The sequence below is a fragment of the Cervus canadensis genome, chromosome 32 (assembly GCF_019320065.1).
Source record: "Cervus canadensis isolate Bull #8, Minnesota chromosome 32, ASM1932006v1, whole genome shotgun sequence".
Taxonomy (NCBI): domain Eukaryota; kingdom Metazoa; phylum Chordata; class Mammalia; order Artiodactyla; family Cervidae; genus Cervus; species Cervus canadensis.
The window spans coordinates 38,159,555-38,183,467 of NC_057417.1; the positions used below are offsets into that span (position 1 = coordinate 38,159,555).

The 23,913-nt window shown below is 67.4% G+C and overlaps 1 protein-coding gene across 5 annotated transcripts in view; it reads left to right on the forward strand.

The window, feature by feature from the left end:
* The window catches only part of PKD1 (polycystin 1, transient receptor potential channel interacting), a 39,108-nt gene that overhangs the window by 10,431 nt on the left and 4,764 nt on the right, over positions 1-23,913 (forward strand). Inside the window, exons 2-36 of one of the 5 annotated variants that reach the window (XM_043456120.1) lie at positions 2,145-2,216; positions 2,301-2,372; positions 2,457-2,626; positions 2,830-3,501; positions 3,586-3,769; positions 4,695-4,915; positions 5,229-5,344; positions 5,944-6,070; positions 6,379-6,626; positions 7,005-7,766; positions 8,516-8,647; positions 8,868-9,043; positions 9,237-9,370; positions 9,927-13,540; positions 13,702-13,851; positions 14,759-14,902; positions 14,985-15,264; positions 15,349-15,562; positions 15,695-15,866; positions 15,970-16,122; positions 16,673-16,817; positions 16,957-17,577; positions 17,821-17,977; positions 18,061-18,313; positions 18,394-18,589; positions 20,169-20,339; positions 20,559-20,702; positions 20,782-20,992; positions 21,086-21,212; positions 21,874-21,990; positions 22,072-22,121; positions 22,887-23,071; positions 23,144-23,237; positions 23,486-23,604; positions 23,677-23,879. In XM_043456120.1, the coding sequence (XP_043312055.1) occupies positions 2,145-2,216; positions 2,301-2,372; positions 2,457-2,626; positions 2,830-3,501; positions 3,586-3,769; positions 4,695-4,915; positions 5,229-5,344; positions 5,944-6,070; positions 6,379-6,626; positions 7,005-7,766; positions 8,516-8,647; positions 8,868-9,043; positions 9,237-9,370; positions 9,927-13,540; positions 13,702-13,851; positions 14,759-14,902; positions 14,985-15,264; positions 15,349-15,562; positions 15,695-15,866; positions 15,970-16,122; positions 16,673-16,817; positions 16,957-17,577; positions 17,821-17,977; positions 18,061-18,313; positions 18,394-18,589; positions 20,169-20,339; positions 20,559-20,702; positions 20,782-20,992; positions 21,086-21,212; positions 21,874-21,990; positions 22,072-22,121; positions 22,887-23,071; positions 23,144-23,237; positions 23,486-23,604; positions 23,677-23,879 (10,606 nt within the window). Of the gene's footprint in view, positions 1-2,144; positions 2,217-2,300; positions 2,373-2,456; positions 2,627-2,829; positions 3,502-3,585; positions 3,770-4,694; positions 4,916-5,228; positions 5,345-5,943; positions 6,071-6,378; positions 6,627-7,004; positions 7,767-8,515; positions 8,648-8,867; positions 9,044-9,236; positions 9,371-9,926; positions 13,541-13,701; positions 13,852-14,758; positions 14,903-14,984; positions 15,265-15,348; positions 15,563-15,694; positions 15,867-15,969; positions 16,123-16,672; positions 16,818-16,956; positions 17,578-17,820; positions 17,978-18,060; positions 18,314-18,393; positions 18,590-20,168; positions 20,340-20,558; positions 20,703-20,781; positions 20,993-21,085; positions 21,213-21,873; positions 22,122-22,823; positions 23,072-23,143; positions 23,238-23,485; positions 23,880-23,913 lie in introns of all 5 variants that reach the window. The other 4 variants (XM_043456118.1, XM_043456116.1, XM_043456119.1 and 1 more) reach the window with 4 other exon arrangements.

A 23,913-nucleotide genomic window follows, 5' to 3' on the forward strand; every position in this document is an offset into this window, starting at 1 on the left:
TCGGTGATCATGCAGTGGCATCCAGCTCGTCCTCAGCAGCAGGCTGGAGGCTTGGCGCTAACTTCAGCAGCTTAACATGGTGATGAGCAGGCCGGGGGCTCGTTCAGGCCTGGGCGGCTGCAGCCGGGCCACACGTGCGTGGGAGCATCTCACCCCTCTCTCTCCCACCGCCGCGGCTTGGGGCCCTTGAGCTGCCCCGGCCACCAGCTCCCGTCGCATCTCCAGGCAGGCTGCAGCCAGCATCGGCGGAGCACATCATGTCCACGTGCCGTCCGCTCAGCGCCCAATCTCCTGATGGCTGCCCACGATGCCGAGGGCAAGACCTGGCTCCCAGGGGTTAGCGGAGTGCATCCAGTCTGCCTTCCCTCACCCCCTTGGTGGGGCCTGAGGGGGACGGGAGCTCCCTTCGTCGGTCACTTGCAGGCCAGCTGGTGACATGAAGGTCAGAAGCCCCCCAGGCTGTGTTGGGAGCCAGGATCACGTGGGCAGCCCGGCTGAGACCTGACTCCCAGCCCTTGGTGCACAGCCAGTCTCTGAGTAGAGGTGGCCGCAAGGCCCTGCGTAGATAGTCAGTCTCCAGAAGGAGCAGCGGTCAGGGACCAGGGTGGGGGTCGCTTCCTACCCTCATTCCTGGACGTCGTGAGCAGGGGGTGAGGGGTGGCCCTAGGTACCCCAGCACCGCTTGAGGCTTGTCCTTTGGGTGCGGGCTGCACTCAGGGCCTCGACTCCCAAGAGGACCTTGTCTCCATGCCAGCCAGTTCTTACTAAGCTCCACTGTGCGTGGGCTGGGTGGGGTGATGGAGCTGGGCTCAGGACACCCCCAGCTGCCGCGGGAGCTGGGACAGCAGGGCTGGGGGGCACCTGGGGTGGGGGTCTGGACTGGGCTGTGGTGGGGGGGAGGCTGGCGGTCATCACTGGGAGGGCAGGGCTGGCGAGCGGCATTCTGGGGCATCAGGGCCAGTGTGACACCCGGATGGCCAGAGGCTCAGAGGGCGGGAGGCCCAGGCCGTGCCCATGTGCAGACTGGTGTCCCCATCCCAGGAGCTGGACCCGTGGGGCGACCGGCCTCCACCTCCAGGCCGGGCGGGGAGGTGGCACCGGTGGCTGGAGCGTGTCCCCAGAAGGACTCGCGGGGGGCTGGGGTCGCGTCGTCGCAGGTGGCACCACGTCGCCCGCGCTGCGGGTGGTGGAGGTCAGAGGGCTGTTGTGCCGTTCTCCTGGTGTTTCTCCAGTTGTTGCGAGACTGGGCGTTTTCCTGTGCATCTGTGACGTTTGTATTTCTTGTCCTATTTTCATCTCTGGCCTTTTTTTTTCTTTCCTGGAGTAGCTTGCTTTCTTGATGGTTTGTTAACAGCATATGAGTTATGAGCCTTATGGCGTCACCGGCTCAGTGGACATGGGTTTGAGAAAGCTCCAGGAGATGGTGATGGACAGGGAGGCCTGGCGTGCGGCAGTCCGTGGGGTCGCAGAGTCAGACGTGACCGAGAGACTGAACAACAATGCGTCGTCTTCATTGCTAGTGCTTTTCCCTGCTGGCAGTTGGTTTTCCGAGATACTGTGTGGATGTTGCGTGTCTTTTTACACAGCTGTATCTTCTGGCTTTTGAGATTTTCCTTCTGCTCATAGTTTCTGCTTTGGGAACCTCTGATTCTTCGCCTGTGATTGTGCTGGGGTTGGTTCTCTGACACGGTTCTGTTGACCTTGAGTGCCTGGGTTTATGGGAGTCCAGCTCTATGCAGTGCCCTGACCCCGGAGGGTCATCACGGGCTGTCACTGTTGCTGTGCTACAGGGTCCTCCGCCAGGGTCCCTCCCCCCGGTCTGGTCTGTGCCCCACTGCGTCTCAGGACGCCCCCCACCCCCCAGCTGCAGCATGAGGGTGCCCGGCCCTGGAGACCCCTGGGCTGCTCCGTGTTATCTGAACCCTGTGTGGAGGGGTGAAGCCTGCCCCCCATGATGCATCCGACCCTGCTGGGCAGGAGGGGTGGGGGAGGGCATGGATGCAGTGCTAGGGGCCAGCTCCTCCTGCCTCGGGTTTCCCAGGTGGGCAGCAACGCTGACCTGGGCAAACAGCTCTGGGTGGGCGGCCGCGGGCAGAGGGCATCTGGGCCGCCCCGCGCTGACCTCTGTCTGCCGCGCTCTGCAGGGACGTCTCCCACAACCTGCTCCGGGCGCTGGACTTCGGGCTCCTGGCGAACCTCTCAGCGCTGACAGAGCTGTGAGTGTCCCCCAGGGGCGGCTACAAGCTTCCACGCTGCAGGTGGCTCACGTCAAACCACGTTGAACCCCTCCTTTCTTACAGGGACATAAGCAACAACAAGATTTCTACGTTAGAAGAAGGAATATTTGCTAATTTATTTAATTTAAGTGAAATGTAAGTGTCACTGGTTTTGGCAGCTGTGGGTGGCTGGACCCAGGGGCCTCGCACTGCCCACTGAGCCTGCCCCGTCCCCTGCAGAAACCTGGGCGGGAACCCGCTCGAGTGTGACTGTGGTCTGGCCTGGCTGCCGCGCTGGGTGGAGGGGCAGCAGGTCCGCGTGGTGCGGCCCGAGGCGGCCACGTGCGCCGGGCCCGAGCCCCTGGCTGGCCAGCCACTGCTCAGCGGAGCGCTGCTGGACGGAGCCTGCAGTGAGTGTACTGGGCAGCGCGACTGAGTGGCCAGACGGGACCCCTGTAGGCCCTCTCGGGTTGCGGGGGGGAGTTACTGACTGGGGAGGGGTCGGGAGAGCCCTCTGACCTGGGGGACAGTGTGCGCGGGGTCAGAGGTGATGCAATCTGGGATGGGGTGGGGTGGGGGTGCACCCTCGGGACCGGCCTGCCCGCCCTTGCAGGTGAGGAGTATGTCGCTTGTGTCCCTGATGACAGCTCGGGCGCCGTGGCGCTGGTGGCCTTCTCGGCTGCCCCCGAGGGCCCGCTGGCCCCCGAGGCCTGTGGCGCCCTCTGCTTCGCGGCCGGCCAGACCCTCGCAGCCCTCTCGGAGCAGGGCCAGTGCCTGTGCGGGGCGGCCCGGCCCCCTAACACCTCCTCTGCCTGCCTGCCCTCCTGCTCTGGCCCCTCCCTGCCCCCCGCTCCCGCCTGCCGGGGGCCCAGCCTCCTCCAGCACATCTTCCCTGCCTCCCCGGGGGCCGCCCTGCTGGGGCCCCGAGGACCCCTGGCCTCTGGCCAGCCCGCAGCCTTCCACATCACCGCCTCGCTGCCGGTCAGCTCCACGCACTGGGACTTCGGTGACGGCTCCCCGGAGGTGGACGTCGCGGGCCCGGACGCCACTCACCGCTATGTGCTGCCTGGCCGCTACCCTGTGACGGCCGTGCTGGCCCTGGGGGCGGGCTCTGCCCGGCTGGGGGCGGAGGTGTGGGTGGAGGCCGCCCCCGCTGCCCTGGAGCTCGTCTGTGTGGCCTCGGTGCACAGCAATGAGACCCTGCAGCTCGGCGTCCGAAACCGTGGCGGCTCGGGCCTGGAGGCCACCTACAGCATCACGGCCCTGGGCGAGGAGCCAGTCCAAGGTGGGGCCCACCCTGGCTGCGTCGGGTGGGTGGGCCGCCTGGGCCGGGCACGCGCTGACGCCCGTCTCTGCCCTCTGCCCTCAGTGGTGCACCCGCTCTGCCCCTCGGACACGGAGATCTTCCCCGGCAACGGGCACTGCTACCGCCTGCAGGCAGAGAAGGCGTCCTGGGCTCAGGCACAGGAGCAGTGCCGGGCCTGGGCCGGGGCCGCCCTGGCCATGGTGGACAGCCCCGCCGTGCAGCGCTTCCTGGTCTCCCGCGTCACCAGGTGCCTGCTGGGTGCGGGGCATCTGCAGGGGCTGCATCTGGCCGGCCGGCGGGCTCTGGGCAGCAGCCGTGTTGTGCCCATGGGCAGCCGCTCCTGTCGGCTCTCCTGATGCAGCTGTGGCCACAGGGGTGCCTGCTGTGAGAGTTGCCCCCAACCCGGCCCTGTGTTCTCCCTGTCTGCCCGAGCCGGGCCCCTCCTGCAGAGGGCGGGGCAGGTCCAGTGTGACTTTGCTGGGCAGTCCGTGGTCAGTGCCGCCCGCACCCCAGGAGCCTCTTGGGCGTTCTGGCAGTCCAGGCCTGGGGGTCTCTGCTCTGCAGTGCTCACCAGGGGTAGCCCTCAGCGCCTGCTGTGGCCAGGGGTGGGATGGGGTGGAGGCTGGCCCTCTGCTCCCCTGGGTCCCTGTGGGAAGGGGCTGATGGACTGTCGGTCCCCCTGAACGTCCCGTGTCCTGAGGGAAGATTGAGGCCCAGAGCGGGCACAGCCCTTGCCCTGGGTCCCTGGGTCCCGGGGTTCCAGGGTAGTAACTCACCCCGGGGCCCAGCTCTGACCCCGGCGCCTGTCCCCACGTCCTGCCTCCAGGAGGGTCTCTGCTTGCAGAGCTGTGGGGCTGGCCCATTTGGGGGCTGGTGTATGGGTGTCTTGGTGCCCACAGGCCTTCCCTGGAGCCTCTTCTCAGGATGCATGTGGGTCCTGTGGCCAGGCCCAGAGTGAGGCAGAGCCCCGAGAGAGTCTCAGCTGGACCCCGGCCCCATGGGATGGGGCTGGGCGGGTGCTGGCCTAGGCCCCACTTGCCAGGTCCAGTCTCTGAGCCTCAGTGTCCCCGTCTGGAAGTGGGGGTAGAGGCAGAGTCCCTGATGGGCTGCTGCGAGGCGGGTGTTCGTCCCTGGGGAGCCCCCGAGCGCCGGCCCTTCGCTGTCTGCCACAGGAGCCTGGACGTGTGGATCGGCTTCTCAGCCGTGGAGGGGGCAGCAGCGGGCCCCGCACCCCAGGGCGGCGCCTTCAGCCTGGAGAGCTGCCAGAACTGGCTGCCTGGGGAGCCGCACCCCGCCACGGCCGAGCGCTGCGTGCGCCTGGGGCCCGCCGGGCAGTGCAACACGGACCTGTGCTCAGCACCTCACAGCTACGTCTGTGAGCTGCGGCCTGGAGGTGCGCGGGGCCCGGGGCGGGCGGGTGGGAGCGCCTGCTGCCCTGGCCAGGAAGCTCCCCAGGCACACAGGGTCCCCTGGTCACCCCGGAGTCCTCCCCCCCGGCCAGCACAGCTACTCCCGGCGCCCGGGTCAGCGTTCGTCACGTGTTTGCTGAGTGTCCTCTATCCTGGACTGGGCCCGCACCGGGGGTAGCCGGTGGAGGGAGCCAGGGCCTGCTGCTGGGTGGCTCAGTCCCAGGTCCCTCAACCCCTGGGCCCCCAACACTCTCCTCCCGCCTGGGCCCAGCATCTCATTGCACGCTTGCACCCCAGGCCCCGTGTGGGACACAGAGAACTTTCTCGTGGGAGCGCCCAGTGGGGACCTGCAGGGTCCCTTGAGCCCTCTGGAACAGCAGGAGGCCCTCCTGGCACCCCAGGAGCCTGTCGAGGTAGGCGGGCCCTTCAGGCTCCTTGCCCTGGCTGCCCTGGGTCCCTTTAAAAAGCAAGTGGACTGGGACTGCCCTGGGGGTCCAGTGGCTGGGGCTCCCAGTGCGGGGGACCAGGTTTGCTCCCTGGCGGGGGAACTAGATGCTGCACGCCCCAAGAAGGATCGATCCCACGTGCCCAGTGGAGACCCGGCGCGGCCAAATAGGTGATAAAAAGCTTGAAAAGCAAGACGATCCCTCCACAAAAACCCCATGAAGCCTTTTTCTGGGCCTTGTTAACATCCTGTGTCCAGTAGGGAGAATTCAGAAAACCCACCGCAGGGCAGAGGAGAGGAGCACCCTGGCTGGCACCTGGGAGAGCCCTGAATCTCCTGAGCCTTCTCTCTTCATTTGGGGGCATTTTTTACAAATGAAGGTGGGATTCCTGTTGCTCAGAGATGGTTTTGACCTGATGTTTTTCTCCTGAGCAACGTGGTCTCCCACTGCGTGAGAAGGGGCCAATGGGGGGCTCCTCCCCTCTGACTGGCGGGTGTTCGGGTGTCAGGGTGGGGCCAGGCTGAGGGCCAGGGCCTGCGGAGCTGAGCAGCCCCCTGCCCGGCCAGGTGATGGTGTTTCCCGGCCTGAGCCCGAGCCGCGAAGTCTTCCTCACCGCTGCCGAGTTCGCGACGCAGGAGCTGGGCCGGCCCGCCCAGCTGCGGCTGCAGGTGTTCCGGGCGGGCCGCGGAGCAGGTGGGGCCCCATCCGGGCAGCGGGACTCGGGGGCCTGAGTGGCCTCTCTGCCCTGTCACATCTCGTTGGTCTGTTGTCCACTGGGCTGGTCTCCAGGTTCAAGGTGGACAGAGGCACCTGGAGAAGCCAGTCCATGCTGGGCGTGCCAAGGACGGCTCTGGAGGGGAGCTGGCTGGGGCTGGGGTCGGAGGGGGCGAGGAGTGGCGCTGGGGGCCGGGGACACTGCCCGGCAGGACCTCGTCTCCTAGCAGGGTGTCCCTGTGGTCTGTGAGCACACGGGGCCCCCGACACCCCTCCTTTCCTTGTAGGGGCCCTGGAAAACAGCAGCGAGCCCCAGGGTCGGTCCCTGGAAAACAGGACTGAGCTGGCCCCTGCGTGCACACCAGAAGGGCCCCTGTGCCCCCAAGTCAACATCTGCCTGCCTCTGGACACCCCTTGCCACCCTGGGGCCTGTGCCAACGGATCCACACCAGGGCCGGGCCTCCCTGGGGTCTCTTACGCGCTCTGGAAAGAGTTCCTCTTCTCCATGCCTGCGGGCCCCCCCGCCCAGTACTCGGTGCGTGCCTCTGGCCCCTGCTTCCTGCCTCCCTCCACCCCCGAGGTCCCAGCTTCCCGTCACACACACCGAATGCAGACCCTCCAGCCAAGCTGTCCACTCCCCTGCTGCCCGCCGCTGCCCCCACCCCAGGGCCTTTGCACTTGCCTTCTTGCACTGGCCAGTGTCCAGCAGAGGCCCCGCTCCTGTCCACGCAGCCCACCCCTCCTGCATCCTCTCTGCCCTGTGTCCCATCCACCCCTGCCCTGAGCGCCTCGGAGGGCCTTGGGAAGCCGGGTACCCCAAGTGACCCAGGAACGCGGAGGCCCCCGTGGGGAGTGACTCAGTGCCGCCTCCCGTGTTGAGGATGCGACCCAGCCCCGCTGCCCTCTCCCACAGGTCCCCTTCCACAGCCAGGACGTCACCCTGCTCCCTGGCGACCTCGTCAGCTTGCAGCACGATGCGGGGCCGGGCGCCCTCCTGCACTGCCCCCCGACGCTGGGCTTCCCGGGCTCCGAGACCCCATACTTCTCCGCCAACGCCTCGGCCTGGCTTGCCCGCCTGCCTGCCCAGCTGGAGGCGGCCCCGGCTGGCCCCGCCTGCGCCCTGCGGTTGCTGGCTGCCACGGAGCGGCTCACCCCTCTGCTGGGCCTGGGCCTGGGCCCCAACCCGGGGCTGCGGCGGCCAGGGCGCTACGAGGTCAGGGCCACGGTGGGCAACGGTGTGTCCAGGCACAACCTGACCTGCAGCTTCAACGTCCTGTCCCCAGTGGCTGGGCTTCAGGCCATCTACCCAGCCCCCCAGGACGGCCGCCTCTACGTGCCCACCAGCGGCTCGGCTCTAGTGCTGCAGGTGGACTCTGGTGCCAACGCCACCGCCATGGCCCGCTGGCCCGGGGGCAACGCCAGTGCGCCCTTCGAGGCTGCCTGCCCAGCCGCTGTGGCCGCCCTGGCGCCCGGCTGTGCGGAGGCGGCCAACGGCAGCCTGTTCTCAGTGCTGACGCTGCCGGGGCTCCGTGTGGGCGAGCACGAGGTGGAGGTGGTGGTGGAGAATGGGGCCGGCCGGGCCAACCTCAGCCTGCTGGTGACAGCGGAGGAGCCCATCCGCGGGCTCCGTGCCATGCCCAGCCCTGAGGCCCGCGTGCTGCAGGGCGTCCTGGTGGTGAGTGGGGTCCCCACCTCCCCAAGATGCAGCTCCCTGCGGAGGGCCGCCCATTCCCAGCCCAGAGCGCGCCTGGCCGCTGGGACACTGGGCTGGGTGTCGGGCTCTGGGCAGGCTCTGGCGGGGCAGGCAGCCCTGCGTGCAGATGGCTCGTCAATCCCCGAGTGACGAGAGAGTCAGCTCCGGAAGAGTTGATCTGAAAACGCAGCTATTGAGCTCTTCACCTGCCTCTGACCGCCCTGTTTCTGGGTGTGTTTTGAGACCCCCACTGGGGTCTCACCGGGCGAAGCGAGCCCTTTCTAAGGCTGGGACGCACCACCACCAGGCTGCTGTCAGGGCCGCTGCAGGAGGGGCCGTGCCCGTTCTCTGGGTTCCCGTCTTGCACATGGGCCGTTGTGCAGTTGCGTCCCGTCTTCCCTGCTTACACCTGTCTGTTAGGTGACACTGGGGAGCGTTCAGAACCACGAGGCCCATGGGGACACACGTGCCTCCCGAGTGGGAGCCCGGGATGGGGGCGCAGGCCATGGTGGGTGGCTTCTGGTTGTGGGCGCTGGGCCTCCGAGGTACAGAGAGGTCTGTGTGTGGCCAGGCCTGGGCTCAGCCTTGCATGGTGTGACCTCCGTGGCCGAAAGGGAACCCCACAGACAGCTTTGTCTAGGCGGGTGGGCCTGAGCTAGGGGCAGCGTCCATCCCCCAGGAACCCTGGCCTGGGGCAGGTCATGGCCATCTCACATGGTGCCCTTCTGCAGAGGTACAGTCCCGTGGTGGAGGCCGGCTCAGACGTGGTCTTCCGCTGGACCATTGACGACAAACAGTCCCTGACCTTCCACAACGTGGTCTTCAACGTCATCTACCAGAGCGCAGCGGTCTTCAAGCTCTCGGTGGGCGGGGTTCTCAGGCACGGGGGCGGGTCGCAGGGTGGGGCGGGGCGCGGGGCGGGGCGGGGCGGGGCGGAGCTGTGCGCCGCTAACCTATGCTTTCTGCTCCGCTCTGCTTCTGAGGACCCCGTGGCGGCTGTGGGTGAGTGCGGGGCGTGGGGGGCTCTGTCTACACCACCTCGCGGCTAGCGGGCAGCCTGCTCACTGCCGCCTGTGTCCACAGCTGACAGCCTCCAACCATGTGAGCAGCGTCAGCGCGCACTTCAACGTCACCGTGGAGCCAATGCACCGGATGCGGGGCCTGCAGGTGTCCGCGGTGCCTTCCGTGCTGGCCCCCAACGCCACGCTGGCGCTGGCCGCCCACGTGCTGGTGGACTCGGCCGTAGAGGTGGCCTTCCTGTGAGTGCGGCATCTCCCCCAGCCTCCACCTCCCTGCCAGGACGTGCTGGGGACACGAGCCCTTTTGGAGGGGCCGCAGCAGGGCGGTGGTTCCCAGGAAGGGGGCTGCAGCCGGGCCAGTGGGCGCTGCAGGGGTGCGGCGGGCCCTCCCGGCCTCCTCAGGCTGCTCACTGCTGCTCCCTGCCCCCGGCAGGTGGACCTTCGGGGATGGGGAGCAGGCGGTCGGCCAGTTCAAGCCTCCGTACGACGAGTCCTTCGAGGTCCCAGACCCCACGGTGGCCCAGGTGCTGGTGGAGCACAACACCTCACACACCTACCCCGTCCCAGGTGAGGGCCGCCTCCCGCCCTCATGGCCTGCAGCTCGGGCGTGCTCTGCCCTGGGGCAGCGCTTTCCTGGGGGGAGGTCCTGGGGTCCTGCCTCCAGAATGCAGCCGGGGCTGATGGCCTGGGGCCCCTACTAGGGTGAAGAAGGGAGGTGAGGGGAGATTGGTCCTCAGAGACCTGAGATGCGAGTTTGCTGACCAGAAACAGACCCCTTCCATCCCTCCCGTCCCCTCCCCTGAGCCTTTTCTGGCGGAGAAGGGTAGATCCTTGTAAGTCGTTTCTGAAGTCCTAGAAGCCTCACATGGAAGTATGAACAGCCCCATGATCCCGGCTGTGCACCCACCCCGTCACCCAAGGGCGTTTGCACCTGAGTCGCCCTTCACCTCTTTCTGCCTCGCCTCGTGTGGCGAGCATGCAGGCCCAGGGGTGTCTGTGTTCACAGTCCACCGGGGCCCTGTTTGCCCCGTGGCCCCGCCCACAGCCCGGGGTCGGGAGGGGTTTTGCAAGCCAGGTGGCAGCCCTGGCTCAGCCACATCCCCACTCGGGGCCTGTCCACCAGGTGAATACAACCTGACCCTGCTCGTGTCCACCGCCTTTGAGAACCTGACGCAGCGGGTGCCTGTCAGCGTGCGTGCCGCCCTGCCGGCCGTGGCTGTGGCCGTGGGCAGCCAGGTCCTGGTGGCTGGCTGGCCCGTCACCTTCTTCCCGCGCCCGCTTCCATCACCGGGCGGTGTCCTCTACACGTGGGACTTCGGGGATGGCTCCCCAGCTGTCAGCCAGCCCCAGCCAGAGGTCAACCACACGTTCGCCTCGAGGGGCACGTACCGTGTCCGCCTGGAGATCAACAACACCGTGAGCCACGTGGCGGCGGCCGTCAGCGTGCGCGTCTTTGAGGAGCTCCGCGGCCTGACGGTGAGCCTGAGCCCCGCCGTGGAGCAGGGTGCGCCCGTGGTGGTCAGCGCTGCCCTGGATTCCGGTGACAATGTCACGTGGACTTTCGACATGGGGGATGGCACAGTGCTCACGGGCCCCAAGTCCACGGTGGAGCACGTGTACCGGCGGGCGCAGAACTGCACGGTGACGGTGGGCGCATCCAGCCCCGCCGGCCGCCTGGCCCACAGCCTGCCTGTGCACGTCTTCGTCCTGGAGGTGCTGTGGATCGAGCCGGTGGCCTGCATCGCCTCCCAGCCGCACGCCCGGCTCACGGCCCATGTCACCGGGGACCCTGCCCACTACGTCTTTGACTGGACCTTCGGAGACGGCTCATCCAACATCAGCATCCGGGGGGACCCGACCGTGACGCACAACTTCACGCGCAGCGGCACTTTCCCACTGGCGCTGGTGCTGGCGAGCCGCGTGAACAGAGCACACTACTTCAGCAGCGTCTGCGTGGAGCCCGAGCTGGGCAACGTCACCCTGTGGCCCGAGAGGCAGTTCGTGCGGCTTGGGGACGAGGCCCGCCTGGCGGCCCACGCCTGGCCCCCCTTCCCCTACCGCTACACCTGGGACTTCGGCTCCGAGGATGCCGCCGCCCGCATCGGGGGCCCTGAGGCCACGTTCACCTACCGGCTCGTGGGCTCCTACCTGGTGACGGTCACCGCAGCCAACAACATCTCGGCCGCCAACGACTCGGCGCTGGTGGAGGTGCAGGAGCCCGTGGAGGTCACGGGCATCAGGGTCAACAGCTCCCACTCTCTGGAGCTGCAGCAGCCCTACCTGTTCTCCGCCGTGGGCCACGGGCGCCCCGCCAGCTACCTGTGGGAGCTGGGGGACGGCGGGCGGCTGCAGGGCCCCGCGGTCACCCATGCCTACGGCAGCACGGGCTGCTTCCAAGTCCGGGTGGCCGGCTGGAACGAGGTGAGCCGGGGGGAGGCCCGGCTGAACGTGACGGTGCAGCGGCGTGTGCGGGGGCTCAGCGTGAACGCCAGCCGCACGGTGCTGCCCCTCAATGGCAGCGTGAGCTTCAGCACGGCGCTGGAGGCTGGCAGCGACGTGCGCTACTCCTGGGTCCTCTGTGACCGCTGCACGCCCATCCCCGGGGGCCCCACCATCTCTTACACCTTCCGCTCCGTGGGCACCTTCAACATCATCGTCACGGCCGAGAACGAGGTGGGCGCCGCCCAGGACAGCATCTTTGTCTACGTCCTGCAGCACATCGAGGGGCTGCAGGTGGTGGGCTGCGGCTGCTGCTTCCCCACCAACCGCACGCTGCAGCTGCAGGCCGCGGTGCGGGACGGCACCAACATCTCCTATAGCTGGGCCGCTCAGCGCGACAGCGGCCCCGCCCTGGCCGGCAGCGGCAAAGCCTTCTCACTCACCGTGCTCGAGGCCGGCACCTACCACGTCCAGCTGCGGGCCACCAACATGCTGGGCAGCGCCTCAGCCAACTGCACGGTGGACTTCATGGAGCCAGTAGGGTGGCTGGCCGTCACCGCCTCCCCGAACCCAGCTGCCGTCAACACGAGCATCGCCCTCCGGGCCGAGCTGGCTGGGGGCAGCGGCGTCACTTACAGCTGGTCCCTGGAGGAGGGGCCACGCTGGGAGACCCCGGAGCCGTCCACCACCCTCAGCTTCCCCAGCCCCGGCCTGCGCCCAGTCACAGTCATGGCCAAGAACCAGCTGGGCTCAGCCAACGCCAGCGTGGAGGTGGTCGTGCAGGTGCCCGTCAGCGGCCTCAGCATCCAGGCCAGGGAACTTGACGGCGGCTTTGTGGTGGCCGGTTCCACGGTGCCCTTCTGGGGGCAGCTGGCCGCAGGCACCGACGTGAACTGGCGCTGGGCTGTGCCGGGTGGCAGCAGGCAGGGCCAGCACATCACTGTGGTCCTCTCCGACGCCGGCCTGGTCTCGGTCCAGCTCAACGCCTCCAACGCGGTCAGCTGGGTGGTGGCCACACACAACCTCACCGTACAGGAGCCCGTCGTGGGCCTGGTGCTCTGGGCCAGCAGGAAGGTGGTGGAGCCCGGGCAGCCGGTGCACTTTCAGATCTTGCTGGCCGCCGGCTCGGCCGTCCGCTTCCTCCTGCAGGTCGGCGGGGGCGGCCTCGAGGTGCTGCCTGCGCCCCACTTCTCCCGCAGCTTCCCCCGAGTCGGGGACTACACGGTGAGCGTGCACGCCGAGAACCGCGTGAGCCGGGCGCAGGCCCAGGTGCGCATCTCGGTGCTGGAGGCCGTGGGTGGGCTGCAGGTGCCCGACTGCTGCGGGTTGGCCATCGCCACAGGCGCCGAGCGGAACTTCAGCGCCCGTGTGCAGCGGGGCTCCCGCGTCGCCTACGCCTGGTACTTCTCGCTGCAGAAGGTGCAGGGGGACTCGCTGGTCATCCTGTCGGGCCGTGACGTCACCTACACCCCCGTGGCTGCGGGGCTGCTGGAGATCCACGTGCGCGCCTTCAACGAGCTGGGCGGCGTGAACTGCACGCTGCGGGTGGAGGTGCAGGATGCCATCCAACATGTGGCGCTGCGTGGCCCCCGCTGCTTCGCCAACCGCTCCGCCCACTTCGAGGCGGCCACCAGCCCCAGCGCCCGGCGCGTGACCTACCGCTGGGACTTCGGGGATGGGGCCCCAGTGGAGGACACGGAGGTGCCCTGGGCGGCGCACTCCTACCTGCAGCCCGGGGACTACCGCGTGCAGGTGAACGCCTCCAACCTGGTGAGCTTCTTCGTGGCGCAGGCCACGGTCACCGTGCACGTGCTGGCCTGCAGGGAGCCCGCGGTGGACGTGGCCCTGCCCCCGCAGGTGCTCATGCGGCGCTCCCAGCGCAACTACCTGGAGGCCCACGTGGACCTGCGGGACTGCGTCAGCTACCAGACCGAGTACCGCTGGGAGGTGTACCGCGCGGCCAGCTGCCAGCGGCCCGGGCGCGCGGCGCGGGTGGCGCTGCCCGGGGTGGACGTGAGCCGGCCCCAGCTGGTGCTGCCGCGGCTCGCGCTGCCTGTGGGCCACTACTGCTTTGTGTTCCTGGTGTCGTTCGGGGACACGCCGCTGGCCCGCAGCATCCAGGCCAACGTGACGGTGGCCGCCGAGCGCCTGGTGCCCATCGTGGAGGGCGGCTCCTCCCGCGTGTGGTCCGACTCCCAGGACCTGGTGCTGGACGGGAGCAAGTCCTACGACCCCAACCTGGAGGACGGCGACCAGACGCCGCTCAGCTTCCACTGGGCCTGCGTGTCCGCGACGCAGGTCAGCCACGTGGGGCGTGCATCCTCCTCGCCCCGCTCGGGGCGTCTGTGTGTGCCCGGGGTGGGGGCTGGACCCCTGCGGGGGTGGGGGGTCTTCCTAGCTGCCGGGGGCCAGAGCGTCTCTGGGGTCTCACCCCCACCCCTCCCTGTTATGGGCTGCAGAGTGAGACTGGTGGGTGCGCGCTGAACTTTGGGCCCCGCGGGAGCAGCGTGGTCACCATCCCTCGGGAGCGCCTGCGCGCTGGCGTGGAGTACACCTTCAACCTGACCGTGTGGAAGGCCGGCCGCAAAGAGGAGGTCACCAGCCAGACGGTGGGTGCTGCCGCGGCCCAGCCCCAGGGAGCCCCTGGCCCCCAGACAGGCGCGGATGGCTAGGCGGAGCCCATGCAGCACCCAGCTCCTGTTTTTAAGGGGTCTCTTTACGTTTTGGGGCTCCTAGAAGCCATTGGTCTTGGGTCATCACTCCTCTTGATGCTGTTTTTGTTTAACGAGACAGCCCTCGGCTTGGCTTTCCTCCAGAAAGGCCGTAGTGGTGCAGGAAGCCTCGAGGCACAGCCTTAGGCTGTCCCCTCCCCGCGCGTGGGAGCCCCTCTCGAAATGGGGAGGCCTGGCCTTGCCTGTGTGGCGTGCGCTCCCTCCCTGGGCACGGCACCCCGCCGACTGTGATGGGAGCCAGCACACCAGGCCCTGCTGGTGCCCGGGATGGGGTGCGTCCCCTGTGCCGGGGGGTGCCAGGCCTCTGCCTGGCGGGGGTCCTGCCCAGAGGTGCCATCTGGGGCTGTGTGCCGGGGACCTCCCAGCGTGCACAGCAGCGGGGGGCTCAGACGGAGCCACACCTGACTCACTGTTGTCCCCACATGGACGTGCGCACTCGCTCACACCTTCCCGCCTCTGCTCCTCCGTCCGCTTGTGTTTACACATGTGTTGGGGGCCCTGGGGGCTGCAGAAAATAAGCCCTTGTGGTCTGTGCTCCTCGAATCCCCTCCCCCCGCCTGGGAGTCACAAAACCACAGAGTCCTGGGTGAGGGCTGGCCTGAGAGGAGTCTTGGCAGGTGGGGCTGGCAGGGGCGGGGGCACAGGAGAACTGGGCATGACAGGGCTGGCAGCCTTGCTCCCCCGCGGGTCTGCTGCTGCCCTCCACACAGGCAGACGGGAGGGTCTGGCGTTGGGAGCAGAGCCCCACCCAGGGTGGCAGGCCCCTCACCCTGCCGGCTTCCAGGTGCTGGTCCGCAGCGGCCGGCTGCCCATTGTGTCCCTGGAGTGCGTGTCCTGCAAGGCGCAGGCGGTGTATGCGGTGAGCCGCAGCTCCTACGTGTACCTGGAGGGCCGCTGTGACAACTGCGATGGGGGCTCGGAGCGAGGGGTGAGTGGGAAGGGGCCGGGGGCGCTGGGGGGCCCTGCGGGAGACCCTCCCCCGAGCACCGTGGTCTCCATGCCCCCCCCAGCTGTGGGCTGCACGCAGCTTCAGCAACGAGACGCTGGTGCTGGACGCGACGACCACGTCCACGGGCAGTGCGGGCATGCGGCTGGTGGTGCGGCAGGGCGTGCTGCGCGACGGCGAGGGCTACACCTTCACGCTGACCGTGCTGGGCCGCTTGGGCCAGGAGCAGGGCTGCGCCTCCATCCGCCTGGCACCCAACCGCCCGCCGCGGGGCGGCTCCTGCCGCCTCTTCCCACTGGAGGACGTGCGCGCGCTCACCACCAAGCTGCACTTCAAGTGCGCAGGTGAGTATGGCTGGCCGCGGGGCGAGCGGGGCGAGCGGGGCGGGCGGGGCGGGCGGGGACCCCGCTGACGCTCTGGGCCCACAGGCTGGCAGGACGCGGAGGACGCGGGTGCGCCGCTGGTATACGTCCTGCAGCTGCGGCGCTGCCGCCAGGGCCACTGCGAGGAGTTCTGCGTCTACAAGGGCAGCCTCGCCTCCTACGGGGCTGTGCTGCCGCCCGGCTTCGCGCCCCACTTCGTGGTGGGCCTGGCTGTGCTGGTACAGGACCAGCTGGGGGCCGCCGTGGTCGCCCTGAACAGGTGAGTCCACGGAGCCGGCCAGCCGGCCGGGGGCGGGGGAGGGCCCAGCCCCGCTCACGCCCCACTCACGCCCCACTCACGCCCCACTCACGCCCCACTCACGCCTCGCTCATGCCTCACCTCTGCCCCCAGGTCTCTGACCATCACCCTGCCAGACCCCCCTGGGGACCCCGCTGACGGCCCCCCAGACCTCACGGGCTGGCTGCATAGCCTGGCGGGGAGCACGCTGCCGGGGCTGCTGCGGCAGGCTGACCCCCAGCACGTCATGGAGTACTCACTGGCCCTCATCGCCGTGCTCAACGAGGTGGGTGAGACCCCCTGTGCCAGGCGGCCCCCCCACAGGTCCTGGGAAGCCCCCTTTGCCGGTGCTGGGCCGGCGCTGCCCACTGACAGCCCTGTGCCCACAGTATGAGCAGACCCTGCCCGTGCTGGTGGAGCCAGACCCCAGGCAGGAGCTGCGCGCCCAGATACGCAAGAACATCACAGAGACGCTGGTGTCCCTGCGGGTCAACACGGTGGACGACATCCAGCAGGTGGCGGCTGCGCTGGCCCAGTGCACGGTAGGACAGACCAGCCCTGCAGCAGCCTGGCCCCCCCATGCCCTGAGAGCTCCCTTCCCAGCCAAGCCTGCACGGCTGTGTGCCCCCCAGGGTGGCCCCCGGGGCTCTGGGCACGCGGAGCACCAGGTGGGGGCGGCGGACACAGAGACGCTGTCCTCCCCGGGCCTGTGGTCCCCACCCTGTTGCCCGGGAGTCAGCGGCCAGGCTGGGCTGGGCTCCGTCCTGATGCGGGCAGCGTGCCAGGAGGCCTCAGGAGGGCAGTGCAGGGTCTCTGCGCTGGGCTTGGCCGTGTGAGGGACCGGGATGGCCAGTGGGGCCACGTTACCTTGAACTTGGCCTGTGTGTGGGGAAGGGTCACCGAGGGGCTCCCGGGAGAGAGGCTGGGGACGGAGGTGTGTTCAGTGTGGATTCTGCAGAACGCAGCGGAAGGGTGCTTCGGATTGGACTGCAGAGGCGGGGAGGCCCCTGCAGACGCTGCCCTAGGGGCGGGGTGAGCGGGAAAGCCCCACTGGCCTGGCCAGCCGGCTGGACACGTGCGGGCGCCCTGCAGGTGTCCAGCCGGGAGCTTGTGTGCCGCTCGTGCCTAAAGAAGACGCTGCACAGGCTGGAGGACATGATGCGCATCCTGCAGGCAGAGACCGCCACGGGCGCGGGGACGCCCACCGCCATCGCAGATAGCATCCTCAACATCACAGGTGTGCCGCCCCTGCCACCCTCTGCCCTGCCGCGCCCCTCTGACCTTTGCTCCCCTCCAACCTCTGCCCCCTCCTCTCCCCTGACCGCTCCCACCACCCCTCCCCTCACTTGCCTCCCCCCAACCTCTCCCTCCCACAGGCGACCTCATCCATGTGGCCAGCTCGGACGTGCAGGGCCCACAGCCCTCGGAGCTGGGGGCGGAGCCACCCTCGCTGCTGGTGGCGTCCAGGGCCTACCAGCTCTCGTCCGCCCTCGTGGGCATCCTCACGCGCTCCCGCGTGCTCAACGAGGAGCCCCTGACGCTGGCCGGGGAGGAGATCCTGGCGCAAGGCAAGCGCTCAGACCCGCGAAGCCTGCTGTGCCAGGGCGACGCCCCAGGCCCCGGCTGTCACTTCTCCATCCCCGAGGCCTTCAGCGCTGCCCTGCCCAACCTCAGCGACGTGGTGCAGCTCATCCTGCTCGTGGACTCCAACCCCTTCCCCTTCGGCTACATCAGCAACTACACCGTCTCCACCAAGGTGGCCTCCATGGCCTTCCAGACGCAGGCCGGCGCCCAGATCCCCATCAGGCAGCTGGCCTCAGAGCGCGCCATCACCGTGAAGGTGCCCAACAACTCGGACCAGGCCGCCCAGGGCCAGCGCGTCCCCGCCGGCTCCGCCGTCATCCAGCCCCGGGCCTCGGTCAGCGTCGTGGTCACCCCCGAGAACAGCAACCCCGAGGCGGGGCTGCACCTGCAGCTCACCTTCACGGTGCTGGACGGTGCGTGGTTGGTGGGGCCCCTGCTGGGTGGCCTCCTCTCTTGGCTCAGCCTGCGTGGGGCCGCAGGCTGGCCAGCTGAACCGGCATTTCTCATGGGCTCCCCCAACTTGTGGCCTGTGTTAAGTCCTGTGTCCTGCTTCACGAGGCTCTAGGGGCCTGGCTGGAGGACCACAGGGGAGGGCTCCCGGGGCGTGTGGGCTGCCCGTGCGGGGGTCCGAGCCTGCCCATGCCGCCCACCCACAGAGCAGTACCTGCCGGAGGAGCCCGAGCCTTTCTTGGCCGCCTACCTGCACTCGGAGCCCCAGCCCAACGAGCACAACTGCTCAGCCAGCAAGAGGATCAGCCTTGAGGCCCTGGCGGGCGGAGACCACAGGCCCTACACCTTCTTCATCGCCCCAGGGTGCACAGCGGGCCTGTTGGCGGGTGGGCGCCCCCTGGTGGGACGGGCGGGGCGGGGCCTGACCGTGACACGCCCCGCTCCAGGTCCCGGGACTTGGGCACGAGCTACTACCTGAACCTGAGCAGCCACTTCCGCTGGTCAGCGCTGGCGGTGTCCGTGGGCCTGTACACGTCGCTCTGCCAGTACTTCAGCGAGGAGGACATGGCGTGGCGCACAGAGGGGCTGGTGCCTCTGGAGGAGACCTCGCCCCGCGAGGCTGTCTGCCTCACCCGCCACCTCACCGCCTTCGGCGCCAGCCTCTTCGTGCCCGCCAGCCGCGTCGAGTTCACCTTCCCCGTGAGTGGCGCCATGCCTGGACGGAGGGAAGTCTGGCGCCGTGGTGCGTGGCCTCGGGGCTGACGGGCCTGTCTCCCCAGGAGCCGGCCTCCGGCGTCAACCACGTTGTCCTGCTGACCTGCGCCGTGTGCCTACTGACCTACGCGGTCATGGCCGTGATCCTGCGGAAGCTGGACCAGCTGGACGTCCGCCGGGTCCGTGCCATCCCATTCTGCGGGAAGGGGGGCCGCTTCAAGTACGAGATCCTGGTCAAGACCGGCTGGGGCCGGGGCTCAGGTAAGGGGCTTCCGGCGGGGCGGGTCTGCAAGCAGTGGCCTGTAGGCTTGCAGTCCCACAGGGCGGCCACTGGCATGCACAGGCAGGCAAGACCAGCAGGACCATAGCTTAGTCACTAAGTTATGACCAACTCTGTGGCCCCATGGACTGTGGCCCGCCAGGCTTCTCTGTCCATGGGATTCTCCAGGCGAGAATACTGGAGTGGGTTGCCATTCCCTTCTCCTGGGGATCTTCCTGACCAAGGGATCGACCCAGGTCTCCTACATTGAAAGCGGATTCTTTACTGACTGAGCCACCAGGGAAGCCCATCTATCGGTATGGGAGGTGATTACTGAACGGTAGCAGGTCATCCAGGTGAAAAAACTGTTTTCACGACGTCCCTGGCTCTCTGACCATCGGTTAGAGCCATCAGAGGGGCAGGCTGGCGTGAGGTCAGTGCTGTGTGACGTGCTTGCTGGACGCTGAGGTCAGGCATCTTGTGTCTTTGTGGGAAACTGAGCAAGTGTAGTCTGAGCAGTGTTCTTGTCCATGAGCGCCACCTTAGGGGCGTCCTTGTTCTCCGGCCAGAGGTCATTTTACCGCCCACGCCATCCGTGCTTCCGCTGTGAAGCACCTCTGAGAGCTCTTCTCACGTGAAGAAGCATTTTGCTGTATTGGTTGCTCCGTGGCATCTTCACCCTTTTTGTTGCATCCACTGTCCTCGCTCGTGTCGGCCACTCTGCTGTCACCGGTGGCCTTTTTAGGGCCTGGGGCGGTGGCGGGAGCCGCACGGCTGGCTGCGTCTTCAGTTGCGCGTTTGCCTTTGATTCAAAGTGCACTTCCTTGGTACCAGTTTTCATCTCTCTGCTCTGCTTTCCTCTTTGTCACCTGGTCCTCTCTCTTGTTAGGAAAGTATTTATTTTCTTAAATTTTTATGTGTTTATTTATCCCGGGTCTTGGTTGCTGGGCGGGCTTTCTCTAGTGGTGTGGGCGCTCCGCTCTGGCTCCCGGCGCTGACTCAGCACTGTGGCTCGCGGGCTCTGGCTTCATCACCATGGCGCCCGGGCCAAGTTGTCCCACCACATGTGGAATCTTCCGGTACCAGGGATCGAACTTGTGTTCCCTTCACTGCAAGGCAGGTTTTTACCACTGGACTGCTAAGGAAGTCCAGGGAAATTTTTATTTTTGAAGTTTTTTTCTGTTCCTCTCTATGACATTCATAAAATGTCATGTAGGTTTATCGTGGCCGACACGGGGGCGAGACCACTGTGCGCTTGGTGGTTTGTGTGAGACAGGTGCGTGGTGAGCGGTCAGCAGCAGGCTCTGGAAGGGGTGGTGTCGCCAGTCGCCACCAGGACGTGGGTCTCTTACTCGTGTAGCAGACTGCAGGCTGGCAGCCGTGCTTCTGTTCCATGTGGTCACTTGCCGTTAACGCTCCACCACTGTTGGGGCCGTTCGTGGAACAGTTTGAGGGCCTTAGATTGTGTTGGAGCCACGGGGTGAGGCTTGTGCCTGTCGAAGGGAGATAGGCAGATGCGCCCGGGGTCAGCGTCCGGGGACAGAAACCCAGAGTCACGCCTCCTGTCCACCTGTGCTCCAGGGACCACGGCTCACGTGGGCATCATGCTGTATGGGGCAGATGGCCGCAGCGGCCACCGGCACCTGGATGGGGACGGAGCCTTCCAGCGCAACAGCTTGGACGTCTTCCAAATTGCCACCCCACACAGCCTGGGCCGCCTGTGGAAGATCCGCGTGTGGCACGACAACAAAGGTGGGGCCTGCCGCCCACCTGCCCTGTCTTGCGCTGCCTGTCCACTGCCTGCTGGCCCTGACCAACTGCCCACTGCCCGCCGGCCCTGACTGCCCGCTGGCCCTGACGGCCCACTGCCCGCCCGCCCTGCCTGCCCACCCACCACCCACCGGCCCTGACTGCCCGCCGGCCCCGCCCGCCCACTGCCCGCTGACCCTAACCGCCCTCCCACTGTCGCAGGGCTGAGCCCCGCCTGGTTCCTGCAGCATGTCATCGTCCGGGACCTGCAGAGCGCCCGCAGCACCTTCTTCCTGGTCAACGACTGGCTGTCAGTGGAGACGGAGGCCAACGGGGGCCTGGTGGAGAAGGAGGTGCTGGCTGCAAGTAAGACCCCGCCTGGCAGCTGCCGCAAAACAAACAAATGCCTGGCCTGGGGTCTCCTGAAGCCCGCCTTTCCCCCCAGGTGACGCGGCACTGCGGCGGTTCAAGCGCCTCCTGGTTGCTGAGCTGCAGCGCGGCTTCTTCGACAAGCACGTCTGGCTCTCCATATGGGACCGGCCGCCTCGGAGCCGCTTCACGCGCGTGCAACGTGCCACGTGCTGCGTCCTCCTCATCGGCCTCTTCCTGGGTGCTAACGCCGTGTGGTATGGGGCTGTGGGGGACAGCACACACAGGTGCGTGCTGCGGGGCCGGCCCGCCCGCCTCGGCCTCCTCCCCTCCCGCCTCCCTGCCTCCCCTCAAGCCAGCCCGTATGTCCTCTCCCGCAGCCGGGGCCCCGTGTCCAGCCTGGCCCCACTGAGCCTGGATACCGTTGCCGTCGGCCTGGTGTCCAGCCTGGTTGTCTACCCCGTTTACCTGGCCATCCTGTTCCTCTTCCGCATGTCCCGGAGCAAGGTGGGTGCGTGGGGCCCCTGAGCATGCCGGGCTGTCCAGGGGGGCCTGGAGGGGTCAGCACCCAGAGCACGTCAGGCATCAACGGGCCCCGTGAGCTGCCGACCCCCGCGTGTCAGGTTCCTGAGCAGGCAGGGACGGGCTCCCCGGATGACAGGCCACAGGTTCTAAGAAAAACCGACCTGAGGACAAAGTCTGAGCAGACCCCGGGCCAGCGCGGCGGTGGGAGGTCACTTAAAACCTCTGAGAACAGCCCAGGTGGCCTCTCTGGCGAGTCCACCGAGCAGTCATGGAAAGTCAGCAGCAGTCCCACACAGGCTCGATAAAACCTGACGGGCACCTCCTGACTCTTCCCTGAGGCCAGAGCCAGACAGAGACCTCATGCAGTGCTCAGCAAAGGCCACACACCTCGGCCAGCGGCCTGGTCATTTCATCCTTAGCTGTGTGTGGCTGCCCACGGTTATGCTGATTCAAATGAGAAAGAACTTCAGCTTCTCGGTCATGGGAGCCGCTCCTGGCGCTCCGTGTCAGCACGTGGAGAGTGGCTCCTGTGATGGAGTCTGTAGGTGCAGAGCACACGTGTGGTTCTAGAACGTTCTCAGGACAGCACTGCTGCAGACTCTGCTTGCCAGGGTGGGCACGCGCTGACCTGCCTCTCCTGCAGGTGGCAGGGGGCCCGAGCCCCACCCCCGCAGGCCCGCAGGCGCTGGACGTGGACAGCTGCCTGGACTCATCCGTGCTGGACAGCTCCATGCTCGCCTTCCCAGGACTCAGTGCCGAGGTGCGGGCTCCTAGGGGCCTGCCTGGGCGGGGCTGCGGCGCGGGCAGTCTGCAGTCAGGCTCTGTGTGTGCTTCTCAACAGGCCTTTGCTGGACAAGTGAGACAGGACTCATTTCTGGAGGATTCTAAAAGGTGGGGTCCCTAAAGAAAGCATGAGCTTGTGTGGGTCAGCTGTGCCTCGTGTGTGTCGCGTCACGTGTCCCCATCTGTGTGTCGTGGACGTCGCGTGTCCCCGTGTGCGTGTTGTGGGCATCGCGTGTCCCCATCCTTGTGTCGTGGACGTCGCGTGTCCCTGTGTGCGTGTTGTGGGCGTCACGTGTCCCCATCCGTGTGTCGTGAGCGTCGCATGTCCTTGTGTGCATGTTGTGAGCATCGCGTGTCCTCGTGCGCATGTCATGGGCGTCACGTGTCCCCGTGTGTCGTGGACGCCGTGTGTCCCCGTGTGCGTGTTGTGGGCGTCACGTGTCCCCATCTGTGTGTCGTGGACGTCGCGTGTCCCTGTGCGCGTGTTGTGGGCGTCACGTGTCCCCATCTGTGTGTCGTGGGCGTCGTGTGTCCCCATGCACGTGTTGTGGGCATCGCGTGTCCCTATCCGTGTGTCATGAGCGTCGCATGCCCTCGTGCGCGTGTTGTGGGCGTCGTGTGTCCTCGTGCACGTGTCTTGTGGGTTGCGTGTCCCCATCCATGTGTCATGGGTGTTGCGTATCCTCTTCTGTGTGTCATGTGGGTTGCATGTTCTCCTTCGTGTGTTGTGTGGGTCATGTGTCCTCATCCATGTGTTACACACTTGTCCTGGGATGTTTGCTTAGAGCCCCGCGTGTCCGCCTGTGATAGGACTTGGGTTGGATGTGTGTGCAATCGCGTGCCCGGGCACCCCTTGCTGACTGTTGCCTGCAGCCTGGTGTGCTGGCCATCCAGCGAAGGCACCCTCAGCTGGCCAGACTTGCTGAGTGACCCGTCCGTCATGGGCAGTGCCCTGCAGCGGCTGGCTCGGGGCCGGATGGGCCTCACACCAGGCCCGGAGGAGGACAGTCTCTCCCTGGTCAGCCCCTCCTCACCTGCCAAGTACTTCTCCGCTTCAGGTGCGTGGGGTGGGGAGGCGCTGCCCGGCCCCCTTAGGAGGGCTCCAGGCTGACCTGTCCCGCCCTCTCCAGATGAGGACCTGATCCGGCAGATCCTGGCTGAAGGGGCTGGCAGCCTGGCCCCCACCCAGGACACGCAGGGAGAAACGGACCTGCTCGCTGGCCTGTGAGTGCCGGGCTCCAGGGGCGGCGGTCGGGAGGTGTGGCGCTGTGAGGCAACGGCTGCTGGAGCGGTGGCAGGAAGGATGGGTGTCGGGTCCCAGCACCGCGAGGCGAGCGCCCCCGAGCAGCCAGCGGGCCCAGCATCCTTTGCCTGGCCTGGGGCGGTATCCTCTCTCTACAGAGGCCAGAGGGGGCTGGCCGCGCCCCCGAGCAGTGTGCCACTGACAGGCGAGTGCCCCCATCTTGCTTCAGGTGCAGCGCCCCTGGCGAGAAGACCCAGCCCGTGATGCTGCGGAGCCCGGGGGATACAGGGCTGCCCAGCCCAGGCCTGACGTGGGAACAGCCCCCACCGGCCAGGCTCCCCAAGACAGGTGCGCGCCCAAGTCCCAGGACAGCCTCCCGCTCCTCTCAGCTGCTGCTGACCCATCTGCCTGCCTTCCCAGGGCTGGTGGAGGGTCTGCGGAAGCGGCTGCTGCCAGCCTGGTGTGCGCCCCTGGCCCACGGACTCAGCTTGCTCCTGGTGGCCGTGGCCGTGGGCGTGTCTGGGTGGGTCGGCGCCAGCTTCCCACCCAGCGTATCTGTCATGTGGCTCCTCTCAAGCGGCTCCAGCTTCCTGGCCTCCTTCCTCTGCTGGGAGCCTTTCAAGGTGAGAGGGGTACGGGGGGCCAGCCTGCCAGCTT